General features: G+C 44.1%; 1 protein-coding gene across 5 annotated transcripts in view; it reads right to left on the reverse strand.

Moving 5' to 3' along the window:
- Positions 1-23,617, reverse strand: part of LOC105491857 (tight junction protein 2) — a 140,450-nt gene that overhangs the window by 62,634 nt on the left and 54,199 nt on the right. For 2 of the 5 annotated variants that reach the window (XM_071077701.1, XM_071077698.1), the window contains exon 1: positions 20,712-20,868. The exons of 2 other annotated variants lie outside the window; for them this stretch is intronic. In XM_071077701.1, the coding sequence (XP_070933802.1) occupies positions 20,712-20,771 (60 nt within the window). In that variant the 5' untranslated portion in view covers positions 20,772-20,868. Of the gene's footprint in view, positions 1-20,711; positions 21,092-23,617 lie in introns of those variants that run through there. One more of the 5 variants, XM_071077703.1, reaches the window with a different exon arrangement.

Consider the following 23,617-nt stretch of genomic DNA (forward strand, 5'->3'; position numbering starts at 1 on the left):
GGAGCCAAAGCCAAGCTACTAAAAATAATGAAAATGCAAATCAACAAGCCTTCCTAATTCTTTTGACTTAATAATAAAACAGAGCAGATGAAATTGAAGCAAGTTATAAAAAAATAAAAATAAAAAAAAAGTTCGGGTGTTTGAAATAGCCTTGTTTCTAAACTTAGAAGAAGACCTCATTCTTCTATCCTGTATGCCATTATCATATAAACTGAATGAAGCTCACAGTTTGCATCATTATCCCATTGGTGACATGGGAAACTTCAAATACAGGCTGACTTTTTTTTTTTTTTTTTTTTTTGAGACAGAGTCTCGCTTAGTCGCCCAGGCTGGAGTGCAGTGGCGCGATCTCGGCTCACTGCAAGCTCCGCCTCCCAGGTTCACGCCATTCTCCTGCCTCAGCCTCCCGAGTAGCTGGGACTACAGGCGCCCGCCGCCTCGCCCAGCTAATTTTTTGCATTTTTAGTAGAGACGGGGTTTCACAGTGTTAGCCAGGATGGTCTCGATCTCCTGACCTTGTGATCCGCCCGCCTCAGCCTCCCAAAGTGCTGGGATTACAGGCGTGAGCCACCGCGCCCAGCCCAGGCTGACATTTTTTAAAATTCTGAATTAAACACTATTAAGCTCCTCTCAAAAAGTCCCTACTTGCCTGGTAACAAAAATTGCAGGCAGAAATTATATGTGATTTAAAAGCATAAAAAGGCCCCCAGTTTTCCTTTTTGTAGAATTTGTAGTTATAGGAAATCATGAAAGGCCACTGCCTGGTAACAGATGTATTATCCACTAGGTGGTGCAGTGATGCAGAAAGAAAAAGGGAGAGAATGCCGGTTCCCCACAAATTGAAAATTTCAAAACATAATTCAGAGGAAATTAGAAATAGACTTTAAAAATTACAATAAAAGCCAAATGTGGTGGCTCATGCCTGTAATCTCAGCACTTTGGGAGGCTGAAGTGGGTGAATCGTCTGAGTTCAAGAGTTCAAGACCAGCTTGGGCAACATGGTGAAATCCTGTCTCTACTAAAAATACAAAAATTAGCCAGGCATACTGGCGCACGCCTATAGTGCCAGCTACTCAGGACATTGAGGTGGGAGGACAGCTTGAGCCCAGGAGACTCAAGTGAGCTGAGACTGTGCCACTGCACACTAGCCTGGGTGACAGAGTGAAACCACATCTCAAAAAAAAAAAAAAAAAAAAAGTGAGAGAGAAGAAAGAAAGGGAGACCCTGGCACTGATCACACCTGCAGTGATGGCTTCCTCGGAGCCAATGAGGCCAAGGGAACCATCCAAGGACTTAGCACCAATCAAGATCCCCTTGTCACTGTGAGGAATGAATAAAGCAACCTATAATGTCTACACCAGGTCCCAAAGCCACTACCGCAGCACATTACTGAGGAGTAAGTAAGAAACTGGCATTAGGGTATGCAAAAGAAATGTTTACTAAACATTCTGAGAAATGGATGTACACACCAGAATAAGAACATACTGAGGGAAGAACTGCACTATCAAGAAATGTTTATCCCAAGGAGAGCAACAAACCACCACCAAAAACTGTCTATGGAAAGAAAATCCAAGCAAGAACTTCTACTGCATTTGCCAAGATGAATTAGGCTTTTGCTTCCTGTTGGGGCCTGGAGACCAAGAGACAGACAACGTCACACACACCAAGCTTTCTCCGACTGCTCCAGTTTATAAGTAGTTCAAGTTCCTGGTATGCACTAGCCAGCTGTATGATCTCTAGGTTCTCTGAGCATCCGGTGAATAACACTCATCTCACAGGGTTCTTGGTGAGGATCAAAGTGAGAATTTTATAAGAAAGTTTATTTATTTTTTATTTTTTGATATAAGTTCTTGCTATGTTGCCCAGGCTGGTCTCGAACTTCTGGGCTTGAGCAATCCTCCAGCCTCAGTCTCCCAAGCAGCTGGAATTATAGACATATGCCACCATGCCCAGCTTTATGTAGAGGTTGCTATAAACTGTAAAGTACCACTCAAATGAGGGGTGTTTCTAATATTAACAATAAGCCCCACTCTAGCAAGGGCAATCAACAGTGGTATAAGCTTAATATAAGATTTAAAACATACGGCTGGGCGTGGTGGCTCACGCCTCTAATCCCAGCACTTTGGGAGACAGAGGGGGGCGGATCACCTGAGGTTAGCAGTTCAACACCAGCCTGGCCAACATGGCAAATCCCTGTCTCTACTAAAAATACAAAAATTAGCCGGGCACGGTGGCACGTGCCTATAATCCCAGGTAGTCGGGAGACTGAGGCAGGAAAATCACTTCAACCTGGGAGGTGGAGGTTGCAGTGAGCTGAGATCATACCACTACTGCACTCCAGCCTAGGCAACAGAGTGAGACTCTGTCTTAAAAAAAAAAAAAAAAACAATTAAAAAATGAACTGCATTCAGTCATTGAACATTTAGTCTCCATTGTACATCACACTTTGAAAACAAAGACCTGTCAACATAGGACACAGTCCCCACCCACAAAATGATGTTTGTTTTTAGGACACACAAAGGCCTGGAAACAGCTAATGGACCTGGAGTAACAGTGACTGATTCATACATTCATTCGCTCAAAGCCTTTCTGAATTTTCTAAGCCAAAGGAACCTCACAAAATTTCTCCACTGCTTTTCACTTCTCCAAGCGTTTGAACACACACCAGCACTTCATTGTTACTCTGAAGTTTCCTCTGACAGGAAATAACGAACTGTTTGGAACTGAAATAGTCAACAACTCAGAAACGCAACAGTCCATGTTGCAGAGTTGAAATCCTGCAATCCAGAGAAATAGGAACATCTGAAACATCAAAAACACAGACAGAAATGTTTGATGATAGAAAGACATTTCAGTTTTATGGCCTTTCTACATCCTAAAAACAAAATGTGCTTTTATTGGTCACCACCTAACACGGGGAAATCTGCATTTGCAACTTCTCAAGTGGCCCTTGTTATCAGTCCTACATCAGTCCAACCAGAAGCAAACCTGCCTGTCAGTGCTCAGATCCAACCCCTTTTCCTTTTCGCTTTTCCAAGCTATGAGTGACTGCAGCCGGGGGCGTCTCATGCAGCCAGCATCTTCCCACAAGTCAGCATCCTGATCTACTATTCCCAGATTGCAGAACTGGAGACAATCAAGCTAACACCCTGCTTCCGGGAGGTCTGAGGCAGGAGCCAGGAAACATTTTCTCAAAGGGCCTGACAATAAATAGTTTAGGCTTTCCATTACAAGAGGCAAAAATCAAGGAGATCATATAGATGTTTACATAACCATTTAAAATGCAAGAACAGTTCTTAGCTAACAGGCAGAGAAAAAACAACCAACAGGCAGCTGCCTGTATGTAGCTTGCTAACCACCAGACTCAATTTATGCAAAAGTTAGTAACAGAAGACTGACGTGCAGGGGCCATGGACCTTACCTGCGAGGCGCCCACACGGGTGCTGGTACAGGCACACACACATCTCAACTCCTGGTTTCTTTTGCCTCATTTTTCACTTCTATCCTCAACAAACTTTAGGTCTGTCCTTAGCATCAAGCACACCATTTGGGGATAAACTTGTTTTAAGTGATTTTATCGGGTTATTGATTTCCTTGTACTTATTTAATTAACAAGAGATAAATTCTTAGTGAGTACATAATCCAAAAGTTAGGTCAGCTCAAAGTGAACTACGCTTGGTAGCAACTTCTCTGGTTACATTTTTACCTAAACTAAAATCTGAACTTGTTCACAGTTTCCAATCACATACTGCAGGGGAAGCTGACCTAAGGTCAAAATCTTGCTTCAGATAATCTTCAAAGAAGATTAACTATGTTTATCAGTATTATCAACACATGTATTGGGCAAGACACTATGCAGAAAAATTATGTTGGACACAGAGAAGTAAAAACCTTGGCTCCTGATCTCAAGCTAGGATGCAGTTTATGTACCCTCAGAAAAAGACACTGAGGGAGGTGGCACCCACAAGTCAAGGCAAACTGCTATAGGAGAAATTTTTTAAAGAGAGGGGATAGGCAGTGGAAGTTTCCCTTGCCCACCATGAAGTCCAATTTAGAATCTGGTCAGAACCCTATATTCACCATTTGTCACAACTGAGTTAGAACCAAGAATCAACTTTCCTTTTTCTTTCTTTTTTTTTAAAAAAAAAAAAAAAGGTCGAGTCTCCACTGTGGTGCCCAGGCTGGTATCAGAACTCACTGTAGCTTCCAACTCCTGGGCTCAAGCGATCCTCCTGCCTGCCTCAGTCTCCAAGTAGTTGGGACCACAGGCATATGCCACCACACTCAGCAAGAATCTCAGTGAATCTGAAAATGCTACTAACATTTTAAATAGTAATACAACCTTAGACTGCCCACAGAAACTCAACTAACCTATCAATTCTGGGTCCTGGGGAAAGACAGACAGTGAGGAAGAGAAATAAGCACCCTTCCTAGGGTTCAGTGGAGAAACAGGAAAGAAGCAAAGTTTGTATGTGGAGACTTCCTAGGTCTTTCTACACCTTGGGCTGGTTGCTCTGGTTATCAGTGTCCTCCTCCTCCACCCTGTCCCAAGGCCAACGTCTAGGCAATATCTGCTCCACCACCAGAAAGTTCTGGCTTCAAAATTCCCTATCTCCATCCCCAATCAAAATTCTCTCTTTAACAATGTGTATGGTGTCAGTTAGATAGTAGAAGAAAGCTGACTGGTCTACTCCACACTAAAGTGTGGCTGTCTGATAACCTAAAACCTCTTGGAGGTATTAGATGTTTTAGGACATGTACTTTGACCCCAAGGAAACTTGCAATGGAATTCCAATCCTCAAGGCAAACACAGCATATCTATGCTGTCCTTTCTAATTCTATAACCCTGGAGTTTGTAACCATATGTTTTTCCTGATATTAATAATAGTTTTTGAGGGAAGTGGTTGATGGAACAACACAGTCATTTCTAACTAGAGGCTATAGACCTGAAAGAATACTCTCACATGATAAGACATATTCTTAACATGTCTATAATAAAGTAGTGATTTTAGCTAGCTATATACATAATCGCTTAATACTTCCCTATAAGGCTGTGTCTTAGAGGGAATTGGAGTCTTTGAGATCTCATACAGTAATGAGCACAGAGAGGTCTCTGATGAATGAAGACATCTCTTGACAACATTGATATGTTACTGTTACTCAAGATTCTCTGGGGATACAAATATTTCTATGCACTTTCAGCAATGATGTTTAAACTCCTAATAATCAACACAGGGCCTTAAGCTTCTCCTATTTTCTTGCCACTGTGATTCTAAAAAGCAGAGACAGGTGGAGTTGACAGAATCTACAGGTTTCAAATTAGTCAAATGGACCTTGGCTCAAATCCCCTCCCTGTCACACAAGCCATGTGACACTGGGCAATTTACTTAATGTTTCTGAGCCTCTGTTTTCCACCTACAAAATAGGGTTAACATTTACCCCTCGTTGATTGGGAAAAGTCAGTGAGATCTACACCAAGGGCCTAACACTACATCAGCCCTGTGATCTCCTTCCCCAGCTTTGCTAGAGAAAAGCTAACCAAACGTGGTCTTACAGCAAAACAAACCACACCTTCCTTTGTCTCCTGGGCTCCGCCATGGTTAGGCATTTCACAGATCAGAAGTTCCACTTAACACACGGGAACTGAGCTGGAGTGAGCCAGCCCCCAACACACCCCATAATATTTGTAGAACTCAAGAACACATTCTCAGAGCAGTTTTATAAGCTCCATTAATGCATATTTTGGACTTGTTGGTCCAACAATACAGTCACAGGTTCAAAAGATCTCCATATTTCCTGCAAAGTGCTTTTTAAAGGAGGCAAGGAATACTCTAAGAAAGGGAAGAGAATACAAACCCAGTGTGATAAATGTGTGCTTATCGCACTCCAGGCTTTTGAGACTCACCTTCTCCCTTCTCTTCCTTTCACCTTCCCCTATTTACTGAGCAACTACTCTACACCATCCCTACTTAGGAATGCAAAGAACCAGCCCTGCCCTCGAGCTCACAATCAATACTCCCTAACGTTAAAACTGACCACCCATCCAACAAGAGGTGGAATCCAGGCCAGTGGGTTTAGACCCTCACTGAAAACACACTGATCTTCTGAAAGGATAAACACATGCACTGAAGCCTATATCTAACTGAGGACATTTTTTACAGTTCACTGTTTCCAAGCATTCCTTTTGATTACGCTCATCTCAATCAAAAAGCTTATGTTGCTTATGTTGCTGAAAGATAAAGGACTATCCATGTAGCAGACTACACTAACATAGCCAGTATATCTCAAATTGGAACAGACGAAAAAGATAGAGAAACAGAAATGACAGCATCCCCAGTTTCTACAACACTTAAATATAAAGCCAGCCAAGTAAGTCTGGTAACCGTCTGGAGTGGTATGTTACAGCTGTTGTTTTAGGACAGTTCATTGCTGTGATATAATCCAATCAGGTCAACATTTATATTTAATCATCCAATCACACTCAAAGACAATTCAGAACAACAATGCAATTGTTACTTGGAGCTTACTACTAAGCCAAATGAGATGTTTTTCCCCCACATAGACATGTGTATGTTCCTTCTGTTCTATTAATAGGCGAGAGCAGGCCATGCATGCTGACTGCAAATATTCTTTCTGTGGTAATAAAAAGGAGCAAAAACATTGCCAATTTATGTTTCCTGGAAAAGTGCATCACAAACATGATACTTAGAAGTTCGGCAATGCCTGAACTAATTTTATTTTTAGCCCAGTCCTGTTTCCCCACATCTCAACAGAAACGCCCACAGAGAAACTTATCTTTAAAAAGCAGGTGACTAACAAATTCCTGATTGTGGGGAGGCTCCAGGGACTAAGGAGGAAACTGATGGAATTTCAGTTGCCTCTCTTAACTTTCCCTAACTTTTGTGGAATATTAGTTCATTTGACAATTCACTTCTAAAGAATACTGTCAAATAAAAATAAAGGCTGTACTTTATAAAAATATACAAAGCAACACCACGGGTCCCTTCTTCCAGCTGTAACACTACTAGCTGAAATACTGATAGATATTTAGGTCAAAAATATGTATGTCGATTTAAAACCAAGCATTTTTGCCAAACAAGTGAATTAGGTCAATGCCCATAAGAAGCTCCCCTCTGGCTCTATTTTCCAGTCTCCAAACAGTGAAGCCCTTTGTGCATTGTATATCAGCCACTGTAAACTGTTTGGACATCCATTGTTAGCCCTGGCCGACTAAAAGTCTGCAGAAAAAGAGATAAAACCAAATTCTGTCAATGTATTTCTAGCACATTCATTTACTAAGCAAGCTTTACAAACAGCCAGCTCACTTGAACTGCTAAACCAGTGGCTGAAATAGTCACTGGTTATACTTATCTTTCCACTTAGAATATTTGCTTTCCTTATCATTTCCAATTTCTCTGCAAGGAGCCTTCCGAAGTAGTACTACAGAAGCCGAAAATGTTAATCAATACATCTTGACCACTCCGTTTCTAGCAAATTACCTTAGGGCAGTAATAGTAGGGTCCCTGGAAAGTAAAACAGGTCTGGGTTATAGGAAAAATTATGTGAAGGAGGGAAGAATTCACATTCTAAAGTTCAGAAAAACTCAGTTTTTTCCATGTGTGACATCATTACAGAGAGGTTGTTGCCAATATTGATTCAAGATTTTTAAATGTCTTAAAAGCACTACATTATAGCTCATGTTTCCTAAAATAAGCTCATAACAGGACAGACACTTCTGCCAACTGTTTTGGTAGACTACAGTGTTCCCTCCGCAAGAGATTTGAGGTACAAAATATGATAAAAATCTTCCATCTCATTTATCAAAAGACAAAGGAAGTTAAAGACAGGGAAAAAAGTAACCCCATCTATCAGCCAGATTTATATATTACCTTTTATTAGTAATAAATTGGAATGACTTTGAAAACTCATTAGGTTCCATAAAATTACACATCAAAACAGCAGCTCTTTTTTTTTTTTTTTTTTTTTTTGAGACGGAGTCTCGCTCTGTAGCCCAGGCTGGAGTGCAGTGGCCGGATCTCAGCTCACTGCAAGCTCCGCCTCCCGGGTTCACGCCATTCTCCGGCCTCAGCCTCCCGAGTAGCTGGGACTACAGGCGCCTGCCACCTCGCCCGGCTAGTTTTTTGTATTTCTTAGTAGAGACGGGGTTTCACCGTGTTAGCCAGGATGGTCTCGATCTCCTGACCTCGTGATCCGCCTGTCTCGGCCTCCCAAAGTGCTGGGATTACAGGCTTGAGCCACCGCGCCCGGCCAAACAGCAGCTCTTAGAATTAAGTCACCTTTCAGCTCTACATTAACTTATAGGCTTGAAAACTAATTTCTCAAGCTTATTCCTTTAGGAAAGTACCTAGAATCACAGAGCAACAGATGCAGAATCTGAGAGGCCCTTCCAGAAAAACAACACCTTATGTGGCAGGGAGCTCTTACAGTGGCATCCATATGACTATAAAGTGAAAAGAATGAACATGAGTTATAAAAATCAGTCTGGGCCGGGCATGGTGGCTCACGCCTATAATCCCAGCACTTTGGGAGGCCAAGGTGGGCAGATCACCTGAGGTCAGGAGTTTGAGACCAGCCTGGCCAACATGGTGAAACCCTGCCTCTACTAAAAATACAAAAATTAGCCAGGCATGGTGGCACACGCCTGTAATCCCAGCTACTCAGGAGGCTGAGGCAGGAGAATTGCCTGAACCCGGGAGGCAGAGGTTGTAGTGAGCTGAGATTGTGCCACTGCACTCCAGCCTGGGTGACAGAGCAAGACTCTGTCTCAAAAAAAAAAAAAAGAAAGAAAGAAAGAAATCAGTCTGGTGGCCACAAGCATGGTGACTCACGCCTATAACCCCAGCATTTCAGGAGGCCAAAGTAGGAGGATCGTTTGAGCCCAGGAGTTCAAGACCCACCTGGACAAAATGGACAGACCTCATCTCTACAAAAGATTTAAAAATTAGGCCGGGCGCGGTGGCTCAAGCCTGTAATCCCAGCACTTTGGGAGGCCGAGACGGGCGGATCACGAGGTCAGGAGATCGAGACCATCCTGGCTGACACTGTGAAACCCCGTCTCTACTAAAAACTACAAAAAAATAGCCGGGCGAGGTGGCGGGCGCCTGTACTCCCAGCTACTCGGGAGGCTGAGGCAGGAGAATGGCATGAATCCGGGAGGCGGAGCTTGCAGTGAGCCAAGATATCGTGCCATTGCACTCCAGCCTGGGCGACAGAGCGAGACTCCGTCTCAAAAAAAATAAATAAATAAATAAATAAATAAAAAAATAAAATAAAAAAAATAAAAATAAAAATTAGCCAGGTGTGGTGGTGCATGGCTGTGGTTCCAGCTAATCAGGACGCTGAGGTAAGAGGATCACTTGAGCCGGGGAAGTCTAGGCTGCAGTGAGCCGTGATGGCACCACTGCACTCCAGTCTGGGTGACAGAGCAAGCTCGTCTCAAAAAAAAAAAAAAAAAAAAAAAAAAAAAACCACTAAAAAGAGAGAAAGAAATCAGTCTGAACTGCAGCAGCAGTTCTTGAGGAATAATGATGAAAATAATAAATTATAACCACTGCCATTTACTGAGCACCTCAAAGCAACCCCAGATGGCATCTATGCCACTTCTTCTTTGCTGGCACTGAGTTTCTGTTTCTGCCAGAGACCCCTCAAACTCTCTTGCCAACAGAGTTCTACCAGCGAGGTACACATGTTTAAGATCTGGACGGATGAAGGAAAGCAGAAGCCGTTTGTTTTTCTTCTTCCTACAGACAGCAGCAGTAGCAGGCAAAAGTTGGAATCCTCAGACATGAGCTTTCCAGCATGTCCAGGTTCCCCGCCCTTTCACCACCCTCAAGGCTGGAGAGGCTGAGAAGGTGGAAGGTCAAGACCTTCTGGGTCTGCTCTGGGTGGCAGCAGCTTTCTTTTCTTTTCTTTTCTTTTTTTTTTTTTTTTTTGAGACAGAGTCTCGCTCTGCCGCCCAGGCTGGAGTGCAGTGGCCGGATCTCAGCTCACTACAAGCTCCGCCTCCCGGGTTCACGCCATTCTCCTGCCTCAGCCTCCCGAGTAGCTGGGACTACAGGCGCCCGCCACCTCGCCCGGCTAGTTTTTTTGTATTTTTTAGTAGAGACGGGGTTTCACCGTGTCAGCCAGGATGGTCTCGATCTCCTGACCTCGTGATCCGCCCGTCTCGGCCTCCCAAAGTGCTGGGATTACAGGCTTGAGCCACCACGCCCGGCCGGGTGGCAGCAGCTTTCTAACTTTCTTTGCGGCAAATCAGAAAGCCAGCAGTGGGCTTCCATTTTTTGTGCATCTCGCCTTTTCTTTGTTCTGAAGGCAACTAATACTTTGTATGGAATCCCCTTCTCCTTGAAATAGCTAGAATGACATGTTTTCTTGACTGAACCATGACTGATAGGGTGGGCCCATTTTACAGCTGAGAAAACCAAACATGAGAAAAAGGTAAATTGCTCAAGGTCAAGCAAGCAAGTGGCAGGACAAAAGAATTCACACCCAGGTCTATTTAACTTCAGAGGTTAAAGAATCAAAGTTAAGCATCCGTAACCTGGCTGGGCATGGTGGCTCACACTTGTAATCCCAGCATTTTGGGAGGCCAAGGTGTGCAGACTGCTTGAACTCAGGAGTTGAAGAGAAACCTGTCTCCACTAAAAATACAAAAATTAGCTAGGTGTAGTGGCAGATACCTGTAATCCCAGCTACTTGGGAAGCTGAGGCAGAAGAATCACTTGAATCTGGGAGGCACAGGTCGCAGTGAGCTGAGATCACGCCACTGCACTCCAGTCTGGGTGACAGACTGTCTCAAAAAAAATTTTTTTAATTTAAAAAAGTTTTTAAAAAAATCCCTAACCTATGGTCCTAGGAATTCACGCAAGAGAAATGAGTGCACATGTCCACAAGGCAACGTGTAGGTGCTTTTCAAGGCAGCTTTATTCATAAGAGCAAAAACACTGAAAATAACCCAAATACCTATCAATAGAAGAGATAAGCCAAATGTGGCAGATGCATATAAATGGAATACTACTCAGTGGCAAAAAAGAACTACTGAATCTCACGCAACAAATATGGATGAATTTCACAGAGGTTCGGCTGAGTGAAAGATGACAGACACAAAATGTTCATTTTCTTTATATACTGGTCCTCTCTCAAGTTCAAGCAAAAGTATTCCATGGTGAGAGAACTCAGAAGGGAAGTTCCCTTGTAGGTAGGTGTGGTAATCATTGGAAAAGTGGCAAGAGAGAACTTTCTAGAGTGATAGAAAATTCTAGTTTTTAATCTAGGTGGTAATCACGCAGGTGAACACATTCATGTAAAAATTCATCCACCTCTGGAACTAGAGAGTGATTATGGTGTTTACAAAATACTGAGTGTATTAAATGCCATTGAATGTTATACTTTCAAATGGTTAAAATGCTACACTTAGTGTTATGTGTACTTCACCACAATAAATAAAATTCATTGGCCAGGAGTGGTGGCTCACACCTGTAATTCCAGCACTTCGGAGGCTGAGGCGGGTAGATCACCCAAGATCAGGAGTTCGACACCAGCCTGACCAACACGGAGAAACTCTGTCTCTACTAAAAAAAAGAGATACAAAATTAGCCAGGCATGGTGGCACACGCCTGTAGTCCCAGCTACTCGGGAGGCTGAGGCAGGAGAATCGCTTGAACCCAGAGGGCGCAGATTGCGGTGAGCCGAGATGGCGCCATTGCACTTCAGCCTGGGCAAAAAGAGTGAAACCCCACCTCAAAAAAAAAAAATTTATCAAGCACTCTACTTGAGATTTGTGTGTGTGTGTGTGTGTGTATACACACACATATAACATATATAACTTCAATGAAATTGATAACACAGAAAAACCTTCATTATCAATAAGCAGACTTGTAACAGAGGACATGCCACTGCTTCCACAGGAAAATTTTCTTCGTGGAAACATCAGGCAAACTTTTTTAGCTCTACGTCTGGCAAATTGAGTCTACCTTTTTCTGCCTCTTCCTGATCCTTCACTTCCCAAAGTCATCTGCCAAACTGCACACTTAAATAGTATAAGTAGACTATTTCTCCCAGACCTTTGATTAAAATTCAATTTAGGCTCAAAACAAACTTGGGGCCTCTTCCTTTCAATGTGTTGCAAACTTGGGGCCTCTTTCTTTCAATGTGTTGCAAACTTGGGGCCTCTTCATTTCAATATGTTGCCACTTGCCTTTGTTTTTAGGCTTTAACAATAACACCAGAAGGAAACGCATAAATGTTTCCAGTTCCATTTCTGGAAAATTTCAGTGAGTGTCTAAGATGCCACAATCTCTCTCCCCTCTTAAAACTCACCCAGACACTAAACAGACCAATCCCAGGAAGGCAAAGTACTCTCTTTGCCTAAGGTGATGTTGAAAAACTCCAACATGCCTGAAGTTAAGCTGAAACTCAGATGACAGGAGTGATTTTACACCAGTGAACAATGTGGTTCTGCAGTAGTGACGAGTAGGCTCATCTTCAACACATTTGTGAAGAACAAATCAGACAGAGCTCCCAGCTGCAAGCCTGCTCCTCCTTCCAAGCGTATGTCATAGGCTATGTGGCCCTGGGGAGAAGTCCATGGGGGTGGAGAGGAAGAGGAAGAGGAAGAAGGATTCTCAAGAAGCTCTGCAAGATGGTTGCAGTTGTTGGTTTAGGCTGCAGAGTAAGGAAGAGAATCCAACACATGCTGTGCTGGTACATAATTTAAGCTGCAACTGAATAATAGATCTTTCCATCACTTCATGAGCAAAACAACCACCAGTCACTCTTGGGCTCTCTTTGTCTTTTTTAAAAATGCTTTTCAGAGAGAATCCACTAAAAAGAAAAGAGAAAAGGAGAGAAAAGAAAAAGAAAGAAAGCAAACATAATTTAAGGAGCACAAAAACATTTTAAGATGGTAAGAACAAATAGAAATCATTTAGAATGTTCTCTAGGTTTTCTACTCAAACTTCAAAACCCTCAGAATCTTAAGCGCCAAAGACTGAGACGATCAACTGTAACTACTCATTTTCTGATAAAGAAATTGAGAACTAGGCCGGGCGCGGTGCCTCATGCCTGTAATCCCAGCACTTCGGGAGGCCGAGTCAGGCAGATCATGAGGTCAGGAGTTCGAGACCAGCCTGGCCAACATGATGAAACCCCGTCTCTACTATAGATACAAAAAATTAGCAGGGCGTAGTGGCACATGCTTGTAACCCTAGCTACTTGGGAGGCTGAGGCAGGAGAATCGCTTGAACCTAGGAGGCGGGCATTGCAGTGAGCCGAGATCGGGCCATTGCACTCCAGCCTCGGTGACAGGGCTAGACTCCAACACACACAAAAAAAGAGAGAAATCGAGAACTAGAGTCACAAGACAGCAAAAGTCACCCAGCTAATCAGTAGTGTAGCTGATGCTGCTTCCACGCCATTACAAAAATGGTCTGGATGAAATTCTATAATTTTTTTTGGATAAAATTTTCTGGATGAAATTCGCAATTCTAACAAATGATCATCCACTCACTATATAAATGTCAGGAATCCACTGTCCTAATTTCTCAATTAGTATCTTATTCCTACTAGCTTATACAACAAGCCTGCCCCAAATCAAGTCAGTCCAATTTTAGTGGATATATTTGGTGCTCTGTTAGCTTCTGGGGTTACCAAGATGACTCAGACCAGGGAGGGACTCAGGGCTGATGGGAAGTGATAAGGGCTAGAATAAATACTAGCATGTGCATCCTCACCAATCACAGGCAAGAACACAATTGATTTAGCCAGACTGCAGAAGGGTAAGGGAGAAACCAGGCTGCTAAAACTGGGCTCACCAGGAAGTTCCTTCCAAATGATTCATTCTTTTCTTTTGTTTAATTTTTTTGAGACGGAGTCTCGCTGTGTCTCCCAGGCTGGAGTGCAGTGGCGTGATCTCAGCTCACTGCAAGCTCCGCCTCCCGGGTTCACGCCATTCTCCCGCCTCAGCCTCCCAAGTAGCTGAGACTACAGGCGCCCGCCACCACGCCCGGCTAGTTTTTTGTATTTTTAGTAGAGACGGCGTTTCACCATGTTAGCCAGGATAGTCTCGATCTCCTGACCTCGTGATCCACCCGCCTCGGCCTCCCAAAGTGCTGGGATTACAGGCTTGAGCCACCGCGCCCGGCCGATTCATTCTTTTCAAAACCAGAAAAGTTAAGTTTTGCTAATTAATTCCCTCAAATAATTTCATCTGCTTTGCCATATACACCTAGGAACCGTCTTCCAAGGACTGAGAGCAGAATGGTTGTCTCTCGAAGCCTACATTACTTACTCCTGTTCCCATTGTAGAGCTCCACCCAGAGTCTCAGGTGTGCTCCGCCTTATAAGGCATCAAAGAAACACAACCTAGAACTCGGAACACTTCTTTAATACTCTGATAACAAATGACTCTCAACAAATGGAAATAAACAGCTCCAAATGGAACATTATTTCCCCCTCAGAAGAACTTAGAAAGTCCCTGAAGCTACATGTCCTGGAAGAGTTCATTAATTCCTACTGATGACTAGAAAGTACTGTTTTCTCTGTTTACCTTCAACTCAAGGGACAAAATCCAAAGTATCTGCAATATGCTCATGTCTCCATCAAAGCTTTTAATACGATGGCAAAGGCATAACTGGATTTTAGTCACGATCTATTCATTACAGTCACAACTGTTACCTACCAGTAAGAATAACTATTCTAATAACTCTCTCCCACAATGGGTTACAAACATTCCCTCCAAATGCCTGACTTGTCACTAACTCATGTATTTAGTCCCATAGTTATATAGGGTATCTATAATATAGGGCATACTATAAAGTTTCCAAAGATGATACCATGTTTTCCCTGTGAACATAATGCATATATTTAATATGGCTGATTGGAGTCTATAATAGAAATAATAAGTACCACACTAATTAATTCTGAAGTCCATGTTCACATACACATATAAGTAAAATTTAGTAAACATGTGTACTCAAGAATGTGACATAAGATCTTTGCCATGATTAAAGGTATGATTTAAAATCTTTTGCTCAGTCTAACTTCCTAAAATACAAATATTTGATTCATGGAAGATCCATTAAAAAATTCACTTTCAGCCGGGCGCTGTAATCCCAGCACTTTGGGAGGCCGAGGTGGGCGGATCACAAGGTCAGGAGATCAAGACCATCCTGGTTAACACAGTGAAACCCCGTCTCTAGTAAAAATACAAAAAATTAGCCAGGTGTGGTGGTGGGCGCCTGTAGTCCCAGCTATTCGGGAGGCTGAGGCAAGAGAATGGTGTGAACCCAGGAGGTGAAGCTTGAAGTGAGCCAAGATCACGCCACTGCACTCCAGCCTGGGCAACAGAGCCAGACACCATCTCAAAAAAAAAAAAAAGAAAGAAATTCACTTTCACCACTGCTGCTGTTATTGCACCCCCATACAGTAACTGTAGGAAGAAAAACAAAATAGAAACCATAACCACTGATATTCTAATTGGGCTAAAAGTTAAAATAAGCATTCATTATAACAAAATGTATCTGACTATGGTCTGAAATATACAGTGGTGTGTAAATGGTTAAGGAAAGCTACATTATGTTTTTCAGGTTAAAAAAACCTGATTTAGGCCGGGCGCGGTGGCTCAAGCCTGTAATCCCAGCACTTTGGGAGGCCGAGACGGGCGGATCACAAGGTCAGGAGATCGAGACCATCCTGGCTAACACGGTGAAACCCTGTCTCTACTAAAAAATACAAAAAACTAGCTGGGCGCGGTGGCGGGCGCCTGTAGTCCCAGCTACTCAGGAGGCTGAGGCAGGAGAATGGCGTGAACCCAGGAGGCGGAGCTTGCAGTGAGCTGAGATCCGGCCACTGCACTCCAGCCTGGGCGGCAGAGCGAGACTCCGTCTCAAAAAAAAAAAAAAAAAACAAAAAACAAAAAAACAAAAAAAAAACCTGATTTAACTTTAACCATCTGGCAGAGGCACTAAACAAATATCTGTGCTGATTTTAAATGACTAAAGTACAAGTTACTAATTGAAAACTACGGATTTCTCATAAATGGTGTGAACACACACATCACTAGAGAGTCTACTGAAACAGTATTTTCTCTTCTCCTTGATTTATTCGCCTACCATGAGCATGCATCTCTCTAGGTCAAAGCAGGGCTACTTGTTTTCTACCTCAAGGCTTCCAGTTCCTACGAAAATCCTTGTTAAAGCCTATTTTACAGACCAATACAAGCTTCATATTAAAAAAAAAAAGAAGAAGAAAAAAAGAGAAGAACAACTTATCCAGTTGACAGTCTTCTGACTTTGAGAAATTAAATGCATTTATAGGTGAAGCTGTTTGGCTGTCCACATTCTTCGGCAATGAATCATGAGCAAGAGTCACTTGATAATAGAGTGATGTCCTTCATCAGTGCCAAAATACTTCCTCCACTATCACTCTATCATATCAAAAATGTCGTACCAACAGACCTTTAAAAACTGCAGAATGGCTTATGGAAGCAGAGAAAGGAATGAGAATTGGGCCAGACATTAAAACAAACAGCTCTGCAAATCCACTGTCTGCAACCGCACCTAAGACATCTGGTGGATAAGAGCAGGATGCACGCGCTTAAGACAGAAAGTCCATCAAATTCAACTTTCCTGGCTATTCTGGGCCATTCTGTGTTTGACTTTCTTGAAGGCATGGTTGAGGTATACTAGGCTCTCTATTAGTAAGCGCCACACTCAAATGTTAAGCAGTACTGTGCACACCTTAGATGTCAAGGGCTATCTTCACCATTTTTGCCTTAGCCTCAAATTACTCATTCCCAATTGATAATTTTTCTTTACGCAAACTCACTGCTTTACTTAATATTTATTTTTGCCTCATTCTAAGCAATCTAGCCATGAAATAAATGGATGTGGTAGCTGGTTTTCTGCTTTTTATTCCTAACATATAATATTCAAGCATCATAACTGAAAAATAGAATATGTATCTCCCTGTACCACCTGTAAGTCTGTCTGTATACCAGACTTTGGAAAGCACTGTTGTGGGCATAGCATAAAAGGTAGAGAAAATACTTTATTAAATGATTAGGTATTTGGGGGGTATGAGAGTCCTTACTCTGTCTCCTCTGAGAGCTCACAGGTTATCTAGGATGACGAAGCTTTGGTTGTTTAATGGCCAGCTGGATGATAGAGACACGAATTCCTTTAGAAAACAGAATGGAACTGTCACTGTTATGGGTAGCCATTGCCCCAGCCTGTGCAGGTCTTCCGGGGCTCTAGCTGTCAGTCACCCAGTTCTAAGAAGTGCTTTTCCTAATCAAATGGAAAAAGTGGGAGCAGACACTCTCCAACTTAGAACTCTGTCTCTCACACTACAGTGTATGCAGCATACTAGCTCAACCAACTGCTTTCCTAGGTACCAACCACAATTAAAACTAGTGGCCAGGCACGGTGGCTCACTTCTGTAATCCCAGCTACTTGGAATGCTGAAGTAGGAGAACCGCTTGAACCCGGGCGGCAGAGGTTGCAGTGAGCCAAGATCGCGCCACCACACTCCAGCCTGGGCAACAGAGCAAGACTCCATCTCCAAAAACAAACAAACAAACAAAAAATTAAATTAAAACTAGCTATTGCAATACTGCATATTGGATTTCCAAGCCTGAATTTTTTTTCCCATTGCTATCACATAGCCTTTTCAAAAAGTTTAATCGTAATACCACCTTAGACCGTCCCAAATTCACTTTCTATATGGGCATCTACTAAAAAGGCTGATTGCAAAAATTCCTATGAGAGTGAAATAGGCCCTAAATAGTTTTTTAAACCTTAACAAAGTTCCCATAACCATTGATGTGTTTAACGCACTAAATGGGTGTTAAATCTAACCTCTGAGTCTATGGTTCTGACCCTGACCCTTGGATTTAGGATCAAGACACAAACTCAGTTAAACACCAGATAAAACTGTTCTGCTTCCCTCCAATCCCATCTGGGGCAATCTCACCCTCAGACACTACCATATACCAAATCACCTCTGGAAAATCAAAGCTGGCTGGTCCAACAACTATTAGGCCCCTGATTACTGCTTAGAGTCAAATCAATGAGGCATGTTATTGGGAATCAGCTCTCAACCTAGATAAATTCATCTGTAGCCACAACTGCTTAATGAGATTCGTTCTAGAGATTAGGAAAGGAATTCCCTGGTGGCTCATATTGTTGGTAGAATATGTTGAAAGTTTCAGCAGTGATTGCAAACCCTTCTACCGCTTCAACCTGACCCCACACCACACCCACACTTCAGCCACTCCCCAACCAAATCTGCATGACTTTTTAAATTACTGTTTATATTACTACACATATTATTGTACACAGGACTAAAGTGGCCCCACCTAGTTTCAAGAACTTGTGTCTCGTAAAAAGATAACCTTCTTAAGGAGAGAAAACCTTGCTAACCTCAAAATCTCCCTTGCCTTCAGTAGTATGCAGAAAGTTCTCACGCTTGTCCTGAAGAGAAATGGTTGGCTGTGAACTTTTGTCGATGTACAAAGAACTAGATCAAAAGTTAAATGTAGGCAAAAGTCATTGCAAATGCAGTTCCCCAGGGGGTGATGTAAAAATTCATTGGTCTTAAGCCTATGAATGCCTCAAAAATAGTTATGGGGTGGAATGTTTACTGGGAAACTGGTTCACTTCTTTTGTAGGGAAAGACAAGTCATTTAATACATTAGGGATTTCTATGACTTTCTCCCACCCAAAGCTTCGTTATGGCTTTCAAGGCCTTTCAACAGAGTGTGAACAACAACTCTCAGTTTTTTCCTGGACACCTACCTGGCACCTCCTACTTGTATCTCCAGATCTCACTTCCCTTTTCAACCCAGGACCCAGCACTTAAAGAGTTTTCAGCACCCGTTTTGGTTCATGTTATAGCTACCATTTACTTAGCATCCACCACATGCCTTGTACCCTACGTCATTTCACTCAGACCTCACTCAGCCCCGTGAGGTGGGCGCATTACTAGCCCCATTTTCTACAGCGGCTTGCACGGTGAGGTATCTGTTCGAATCTTTTATTGCCAGCAAGAATCCCTGAAAGGAGTGCATCCAGGACCAATCCCACCCTTTGCTGAATTTCTGTATTACAGAGTGTGCATCGGCATCATACATCCCCCCTCTCAGTCTCAGGAATCCCAACACAGATTGCAGAGTAAAGTCTAACAGTTTCAGGTCCACTAGCTTCCGAAATGCAGAAATTGAATCTTGTTCATCTTTGTATCTCCCACAGTGACTGGCAGGAGTAGGGGCTGGATAGTACTGAAAAAGTTACAGCAGCATTTCATGGGGGAGAAGTTCCCCTTCATAAATCTGCAGAAGTAGCTCTGAAAAGCCACAAGAAACACCTCAAAAGCCACCGGTGCTTTAGTAAAGCACCTCTGCTTCTGCCGTCTCGCCACAGTGAGGAAGCTCCAGCACCCTGTCCATATTACTAAATGGCACTCATCAGATTCTTAATGACTTGCAGGCTTTCCCAACAGGACTGGGTGACAGAGGCACGCTCCTGCCCATCTCCGTAATCCCTACATTGAAGTGGAGTGGTTCATGAAAACTTACTGAATAATCAAATTTCATTCTCTCAAGCAGGATATGCGCTAGTACTTTGCTACAAATATATTTACCGCTACGAATTTCTCACTTCGCGTGATCTGCCCAGGTGTGCTCTCTTAGAAAATTACCTCTCTCTCTGAATCATGCTGACAAAGGTGGACCTGTTTTCCCAAGAGGACCGTCAGCACACCCAGCACAGACCACCTGGGAAGCTGAAGAAAACGGCCTCCCTCCTCCCCGCTGGGGTTCCCCGGACTGAGAGCGGGAGTGAGCAGCGCAAGGCAGTTTCTATCATGGGATGACTCTCCGCTGGGAACTTAAGGGAAACCACAACCATCATTACTAAGGCCATACAGCTGCCAGAAAAGCAGCCTAGCCTAAGAACTGAAGCTGAAATAGAGGTGGGAGGCTGTATTCCACTACTAAGCGCGGGAGCACTCACTCCCAAGTTTGTCCACATTTCAAGAATGTTAAAACCCTGTATTTATAACTTAAACTACCGTGTAAAAGCGGAAACTTGACAAATGAAAACACAAAATAAAAGGAACTGGTGACAGGTAGGATAGTGTCAGAACACAAAGCATTCATCACACTCCTCTTTTGTGGGTCCTTCCAAACCTCCATCCCCATTCTCCACTGGAAAAAAAATTTTTTTTTCTTATACTACAGAGGCAACTGATTGAAAAGGAAAAGGGATTCTGCTCTGTGAGGAGTTTTCAGTTTCTCTCATGTACACAAGTCTGTAACTGCATCAATACAGAGTGTGGTTTGAAATAGAGAAGGAAACACAAAGACATGCAAGCGACACAACAGACACAACGAGACGCCTCCAAGCCAGCAGAAATCCAGGACACTGGGTTCAAGACCGTGTCCCTACTCGCGCCTTAATCTCCAGCCCAAGTGACTTCAGAGTAAAGTTTCTAGGAGCCCCGGAGGCCACGAGCCATCAACCCGGACGGTGAAACCTACCCCTCCCCTGCGTCCCACGCCCGGGTGGGAGAATCCCAGCTTCCTACGGCGCATCGGGGAACAACTTCAGAGCAGCACGCGAGCAGAGCCCCCGCGCTCCCACGCTCACGCTCGCGACCCTCCTCCCAACCGCGCGGCGCAAGGAGGCACTTACGCGGAGCCAACCTGACAGCTCCCGCCGGGGAGGAAACCCGCGGTCTCCTCGCACCGGCATCTCGGACGCAGGTCCCGCGTAGGCGCGCAGCTCCGGGTCCCGCTTCTGCTCCTGCTCCTACTCCTCCTGGGCACCACGGGACAGTACTCTGACCCGCAGCCCCAGCCGCCGGGGTGCCGACCCGCGGGGACCCACCCCTTTGTCCCTCCTCCCGCGGCGCCGGCGGCTGCGGCGTCGGCCCGCCCCCCGCCCCAGCGTTGCGCCTCCGCGCGGGCCGCCCGGCCCGGGAAACTCTCAAATCGGCCGCTACCACCCACACGCCTGCCGGGGAAGGGCTCGCCGGCGCCGCGCCTCCGAGGCCCCCGCGGCGAACCGCGTCATGCGCGAATCCTGGCCGGGGTCGGGAGGCGGCGGCGGCGGCAGCGGCAGGAGAAGCCCAAGGCCCGAGCGGCCCGCGCCGCTCGCGCCTGTACCCCTCCACCCCCGCCAGCCCGATGGTTCGTTCCGCGGCGTGCACTGGAGCAAGCAGGTCCAGCTCCGAGCGCGCGCCCCCTGGTTTGGAGACCTGGAGTGAGCTCTGGGCGCTGCTGGCCCGAGTGTCCGTAGGGTTTCCCCGATGAGGTCGCGGGGGCATCCTGTAGGAAGACTTTTGGGCGAGGTTCGCAGGGCCTCACACAGGCGGTGCTTCTGTTCTCTTACGAAGAGTCGAACTGGGAAAAACCTCAAAGTTTTGAGTCCTGTCTAGAGGCCTGCCTGCCCGGCCAACCAACACATACACGGCCTTGTACCCCAGATTTCTTAGCCCAACAACTGCCTACCCGAATTCCAAGGGTATAAGATGTTCGTATTAAATATTAAAACAGGACTTTTCAGGACAATATACTCCAGGTTATCTCTTTGGCACATTTCCAACAATTCCAATAATTGAATTGTTATTCAATTACAGAGATTGAAACTCCTCTCCCATCATCAGCTTATAAAAAGTTGCCAGTAGGTCACAAGTGCTTATCTGACAGGATTCATGTAATGCAACTCAGTGTGCTTATTCGTTTCAAAGTCCTCTATGTGCAAAGAATTGTGCAGTTAGGTAAGTGTCTTTATTTTAAGAGCATATAAATTAATTTGGAGAATCCAAACAGGTACCGATTAAAAATATAACCTTGGGTTTGAAATCTTAAAAAGCCATCTTGTAAGAGAATAGTTTTGCCTGCCGTGCTCTTCCCTTAATTGTAAAATAAAACTCGACCTAGGCTCACAAGTAGAAGGTAAAAGGTGTGATCTGCCTCAGAGGAGATGCAGATGCTGGGCTTTCTCCCTGAAAAGTTGCTTCACTTCCTGCCTGATCAAAACAAGTCTAGCAGTTTCGTGGAAAAACAAGTCCAGTAGACGCCTCTCCAGAAGTGTTATGCTTCTGGCCTCCTTTGGAGTAACTAAGTCCACACCTCTGGATAAAAAGCACTGTGACTAACGTTTCCCACTTTGCCTCAAGTCTTCAGACTTATACATTTTGGTCGTATTCCTGATGTAAGACGTTGCTCTCCTGATCTAAGCACCTATTTATAAAATGTTTCCCAAATCTGGCCAGGCATGGTGACTCATGCCTGTAATCCCAGCACTTTGGGACAGCAAGGCGGGAGAATCACTTGAGCCCACGAGTTTGAGACCAGTCTGGGCAACATAGCGAGACCCCATCTCTATTTTTTTAAAAATTGTTTTAATCAAAAAAAAAAAAAGGAAAAAAATAAAATATTTCCCAAATTAGGTGGTGCTAATAAAAATGATAGCTCTTGAGAGATGGCCACACCTTAGTGACGTGGGCTTAGAGCCACTAGCATTTAAAAAATAATCCAGAATGTGGCAGTTATGTCTACTGACTGATTTCCTTTTTTCTCTCCAGAGCTGCACTGTTCAATAAGATGACCACTTGCCACCAGTGTTTACATTTACATGTAAATTAACTAAAATTAGAGGAAACGACAAATTCAGTTCCTCAGTCACACTTGTCTCATTTCAAGGGCTCAGAAGCCACATGTGGCTAATAAGCTACCCTATTGGACAGTGCTGATATAGAATATTTCCATTACTGCAGAAAGTTCTGTTGGACTGCACTACTCGAAATGATGAAATATTTATAGACAGGAACTCCATTCTTCTGGCACAACACCTGACAGATGATAAACATTCAGTAAATGGTTGTTAGAAACATGGTTCAGTTGATATACTGGCTTTTTTGTTGGTGGCAGTGTAAATCAATAGAACTCTTTGGAGAAGAAATTTATTAGTCATATTCTTCACACATTCTGCACATTTTAACCCCACTCCTAGAATGTGTTTATCCAAAGAACTTCTACTTGGCGGGGCACGGTGGCTCATGCCTATAATCACAGCAGTTTGGGAGGCCGAGGTGGGCGGATCACAAGGTCAAGAGATCAAGACCATGCTGGCCAAGATGATGAGACCCCATCTCTACTAAAAATACAAAAAATTAGCTGGGCGTGGTGGCATGCACCTGTAGTCCCAGCTATTCGGGAGTCTGAGGCAGGAGAATCGCTTGAACCCAGGAGGCAGAGGTTACAGTGAGACGAGATTGCACCATTGCACTCCAACCTGGTGACAGAGTGATACTCCGTCTAAAAAAAAAAAAAAAAAGCCGGGCGCGGTGGCTCACGCCTGTAATCCCAGCACTTTGGGAGGCCGAGGCGGGCGGATCACAAGGTCAGGAGATCGAGACCACGGTGAAACCCCGTCTCTACTAAAAATACAAAAAAAATTAGCCGGGCGCGGTTGTGGGCGCCTGTAGTCCCAGCTACTCGGGAGGCTAAGGCAGGAGAATGGCGTGAACCCGGGAGGCGGAGCTTGCAGTGAGCTGAGATCCGGCCACTGCACTCCAGCCTGGGCGACAGAGC

Source organism: Macaca nemestrina, chromosome 14, assembly GCF_043159975.1.
Source record: "Macaca nemestrina isolate mMacNem1 chromosome 14, mMacNem.hap1, whole genome shotgun sequence".
In the NCBI taxonomy this organism is placed as follows: Eukaryota; Metazoa; Chordata; class Mammalia; order Primates; family Cercopithecidae; genus Macaca; species Macaca nemestrina.